Source organism: Lepidothrix coronata, unplaced genomic scaffold (assembly GCF_001604755.1).
Source record: "Lepidothrix coronata isolate B3197 unplaced genomic scaffold, Lepidothrix_coronata-1.0 Scaffold506, whole genome shotgun sequence".
Classification (NCBI taxonomy): Eukaryota; Metazoa; Chordata; class Aves; order Passeriformes; family Pipridae; genus Lepidothrix; species Lepidothrix coronata.
The window spans coordinates 3,106-7,730 of NW_016690686.1; the positions used below are offsets into that span (position 1 = coordinate 3,106).

General features: G+C 58.9%; 1 protein-coding gene across 1 annotated transcript in view; it reads right to left on the reverse strand.

Annotated features, from left to right (window-relative positions):
• The window catches only part of PTK2B (protein tyrosine kinase 2 beta), a gene marked incomplete at its 3' end in the record, with an annotated part of 27,502 nt that overhangs the window by 2,487 nt on the left and 20,390 nt on the right, over positions 1-4,625 (reverse strand). Inside the window, exons 7-8 of the mRNA XM_017839832.1 lie at positions 3,443-3,548; positions 857-1,003 (exon numbers count right to left, since the gene is read on the reverse strand). Of these exons, the coding sequence (XP_017695321.1) occupies positions 857-1,003; positions 3,443-3,548 (253 nt within the window). The remainder of the gene's footprint in view (positions 1-856; positions 1,004-3,442; positions 3,549-4,625) is intronic.

The window sequence follows — 4,625 nt, forward strand, 5'->3', positions numbered from 1 at the left end:
CGCCGCAGCCACCGATCGTCCCATTCCCACATTCCCACATTCCCACATTCCCAGATTCCCGGGATGTCTCACCAGGCTCTCCACCTTGTACCGCAGCCACCGGTCGTCCCATTCCCACATTCCCACATTCCCACATTCCCAGATTCCCAGGATGTCTCACCAGGCTCTCCCCCTCGCGCCGCAGCCACCGATCGTCCCATCCCCACATTCCCACATTCCCACATTCCCAGATTCCCGGGATGTCTCACCAGGCTCTCCACCTCCCGCCGCAGCCACCGATCGTCCCATCCCCACATTCCCACATTCCCACATTCCCGGGATGTCTCACCAGACTCTCCACCTTGTACCGCAGCCACCGATCGTCCCATTCCTACATTCCCACATCCCCACATTCCCACATTCCCACATCCCCACATTCCCGGGCTGTCTCACCAGGCTCTCCACCTCGCGCCGCAGCCACCGATCGTCCCATCCCCACATTCCCACATTCCCCCATTCCCAGATTCCCGGGATGTCTCACCAGGCTCTCCCCCTTGTGCCGCAGCCACCGATCGTCCCATTCCCACATTCCCAGATTCCCAGATTCCCGGGATGTCTCACCAGGCTCTCCACCTCCCTCCGCAGCCACCGGTCGTTCCATTCCCACATTCCCACATTCCCACATTCCCACATTCCCGGGATGTCTCACCAGGCTCTCCACCTCGCGCCGCAGCCACCGATCGTCCCATTCCCACATTCCCACCTTCCCACATTCCCGGGATGTCTCACCAGGCTCTCCCCCTCGCGCCGCAGCCACCGATCGTCCCATCCCCACATTCCCACATTCCCAGATTCCCAGATTCCCGGGATGTCTCACCAGGCTCTCCACCTCCCTCCGCAGCCACCGGTCGTCCTCGAGCATCTCGCGCTGCTGCCGCTCCATGACCCGCTCCACCCGCAGCCTCTCCAGCTCCAGCAGCCTCTGAGCCTCCTCCCGGCTGCTGGGCCGCAGGAAATCCTCCTCCTGGAGCCCCCCCGGGAACAGGGATCAGGAGCCGGAATTCCCGCCGGGATTTCGGGATCGACGGCGGCGCCGCGCGCGCCGGATCCCAACGGCTGCTGTTCCGCCCTAAAGGAACCGCCCCAAAGTCCCAAGGAACTGCCCTAAAGTCCCGAGGAACTGCCCTAAAATCCCAAGGAACTGCCCCAAATTCCTGAGGAACCACCCTAAAATCCCAAGGAACAGCTCCAAATTCCTGAGGAACCGCCCTAAAATCCCAAGGAACAGCTCCAAATTTACAAGGAACCACCTCGAATTCCTGAGGAACCACCCCAAAGTCCCAAGGAGTTGCCCTAAAGTCCTGAGGAACCACCCTAAAGTCCCAAGGAACTGACCCAAATTCCTGAGGAACTGACCTAAAGTCCCAATGAACTGCCCTAAAATCCCAAGGAACAGCTCCAAATTTACGAGGAACCACCTGAAATTCCTGAGGAACCACCCCAAAGTCCCAAGGAGTTGCCCCAAATTCCCAAGGAATTGCCCTAAAATCCCAAGGAACTGCCCCAAATTCCAGAGAAACTGCCCTAAAGTCCCAAGGAACCACCCTAAAATCCCAAGGAACTGCCCCAAATTCCAGAGAAACTGCCCTAAAGTCCCAAGGAACCACCCTAAAATCCCAAGGAACTGCCCTAAAATCCCAAGGAACTGCCCCAAATTCCCAAGAACCACCCTAAATTCCCAAGGAACAGCTCCAAATTTACGAGGAATCACCCTAAAATCCCAAGGAACTGCCCTAAAATCCCAAGGAACTGCCCTAAAATCCCAAGGAACAGCTCCAAATTCCCAAGAAACTGCCCTAAAGTCCCAAGGAACCGCCCTAAAATCCCAAGGAACTGCCCTAAAATCCCAAGGAACTGCCCCAAATTCCCAAGAAACTGCCCTAAAGTCCCAAGGAACCGCCCCAAATTTCCAAGGAACCACCCTAAAATCCCAAGGAACTGCCCCAAATTCCCAAGAAACTCCCCTAAAGTCCCAAGGAACCGCCCTAAAGTCCCAAGGGATTGCCCCAAATTCCTGAGAAACTGCCCTAAAATCCCAAGGAACAGCTCCAAATTTACGAGGAACCACCTGAAATTCCTGAGGAACCACCCCAAAGTCCCAAGGAACCCCCCTAAAATCCCAAGGAACAGCTCCAAATTTATGAAGAACCGCCCCAGATTCCTGAGGAGCCAAACCCCAAACCCAAAGGGCCAAACCTCAAGGGACAAACCCCAAACCCAAAGGGCCAAACCTCAGTGGCCAAACCCCAATGGCCAAACCCCAAACCCCAATGGCCAAATCCCGAACTCCAATGGCCAAACTCCAATGGCCAAACCCCAAACTCAAGGGGCCAAACCCCAGCGGCCAAACTCCAAACCCAAAGGGCCAAACCCCAATGGCCAAACTCCAAACTCCAGTGGCCAAACCACAAACCCAAAGGGCCAAACCCCAATGGCCAAATCCCAAACCCCGATGGCCAAACTCCAATGGCCAAACCCAACCACTTCAAACCCAACTGTTTGCTCCCGAGCAACACCAGGATCAACACCGGGATCGACACCGGGATCGACACCAGGATCGACACCAGGATCGACACCGGGATTGACACCAGGATCGACACTGGGAGCAACACCGGGATCAACACTGGGATCGACACCGGGATCAACACCGGGATCAACACTGGGATCGACACCGGGATCAACACCGGGATCAACACCGGGATCAACACTGGGATCAACACCGGGATCAACGCGGAGCTTTGAAGCAGCAGCGGGAAGCGGAGCAGGGAGGTTTCCCGGGATGAGGCTGGGAATGCGGGAAGCAGAGCGGGGAGGTTTCCCGGGATGGGGATGCCCTCGGGAAGGCGCGGGATGCCGGGAACATGGGAAGCAGAGCAAGGAGGTTTCCCGGGATGAGGCCGGGAATGCAGGAAGCGGAGCAGGGAGGTTTTCCGGGATCAGGATGTGCTCCGGAAGGCCAGGAATGCAGGAAGCGGAGCAGGGAGGTTTCCCGGGATGGAGATGCCCTCGGGAAGGCATGGGAGGCTGGGAATGCAGGAAGCGGAGCAGGGAGGTTTCCCGGGATGGAGATGCCCTCGGGAAGGCATGGGAGGCTGGGAATGCGGGAAGCGGAGCAGGGAGGTTTCCCGGGATGGCGATGCGCTCCGGAAGGTGTGGGAGGCCGGGAAAGCGGGAAGCAGAGCAAGGAGGTTTCCCAGTATGAGGTTGGGAATGTGGGAAGCAGAGCAGGGAGGATTCCCGGGATTGGGATGCGCTCCGGAAGGTGTGGGAGGCCGGGAAAGCAGGAAGCAGAGCAAGGAGGTTTCCCAGTATGAGGTTGGGAATGTGGGAAGCAGAGCAGGGAGGTTTCCCGGGATTGGGATGCCCTCGGGAATGCACGGGATGCTGGGAATGGGGGTCTTACCCTCATGCTGCGGCGCTGGAAGGCGCCGGCGTGCCGGTGGGGCGGCGGCGTGCGGAGGGTGCCGGGCGGGTGCGGGCACTCGGCGGGGCTGGCGAGGGCGGGGGAGCTGGCACAGAGACCCTCCGGAACCTGGAATGGCGGGAAGGGTGGGAATGGGGGCATGGCACCGAGTGGGGAAAGGGGTTAGTGCGGGAATGAGGATGGGCACGGGGAGGGACACGGGAGGGACACGCGGATGGGCACAGGGATGGGCACAGGGATGGGCACATGGATGGGCACAGGGATGGACACACGGATGGACACACGGATGGGCACATGGATGGGCACATGGATGGACACACGGATGGACACATGGATGGGCACAGGGATGGGCACATGGATGGACACACGGATGGACACATGGATGGACACACGGATGGGCACAGGGATGGGCACATGGATGGGCACATGGACGGACACACGGATGGGCACATGGATGGACACACGGATGGGCACACGGATGGGCACAGGGATGGACACATGGATGGACACACGGATGGACACACGGATGGGCACATGGATGGGCACACGGATGGACACACGGATGGACACACGGATGGACACACAGATGGGCACATGGATGGACACATGGATGGGCACAGGGATGGGCACATGGATGGACACACGGATGGGCACACGGATGGACACATGGATGGACACACGGATGGACACACGGATGGACACACGGATGGACACATGGATGGACACACGGATGGGCACATGGATGGGCACATGGATGGACACACGGATGGACACACGGATGGACACACGGATGGACACATGGATGGACACACGGATGGACACACGGATGGCCACACGGATGGGCACAGGGATGGACACACGGATGGGCACAGGGATGGACACACGGATGGACACACGGATGGACACACGGATGGGCACACGGATGGGCACATGGATGGGCACATGGATGGACACATGGATGGACACACGGATGGGCACAGGGATGGACACATGGATGGACACACGGATGGACACACGGATGGGCACACGGATGGGCACATGGATGGGCACATGGATGGACACATGGATGGACACACGGATGGGCACAGGGATGGACACATGGATGGACACAGGGATGGACACATGGATGGACACACGGATGGACACACGGATGGGCACACGG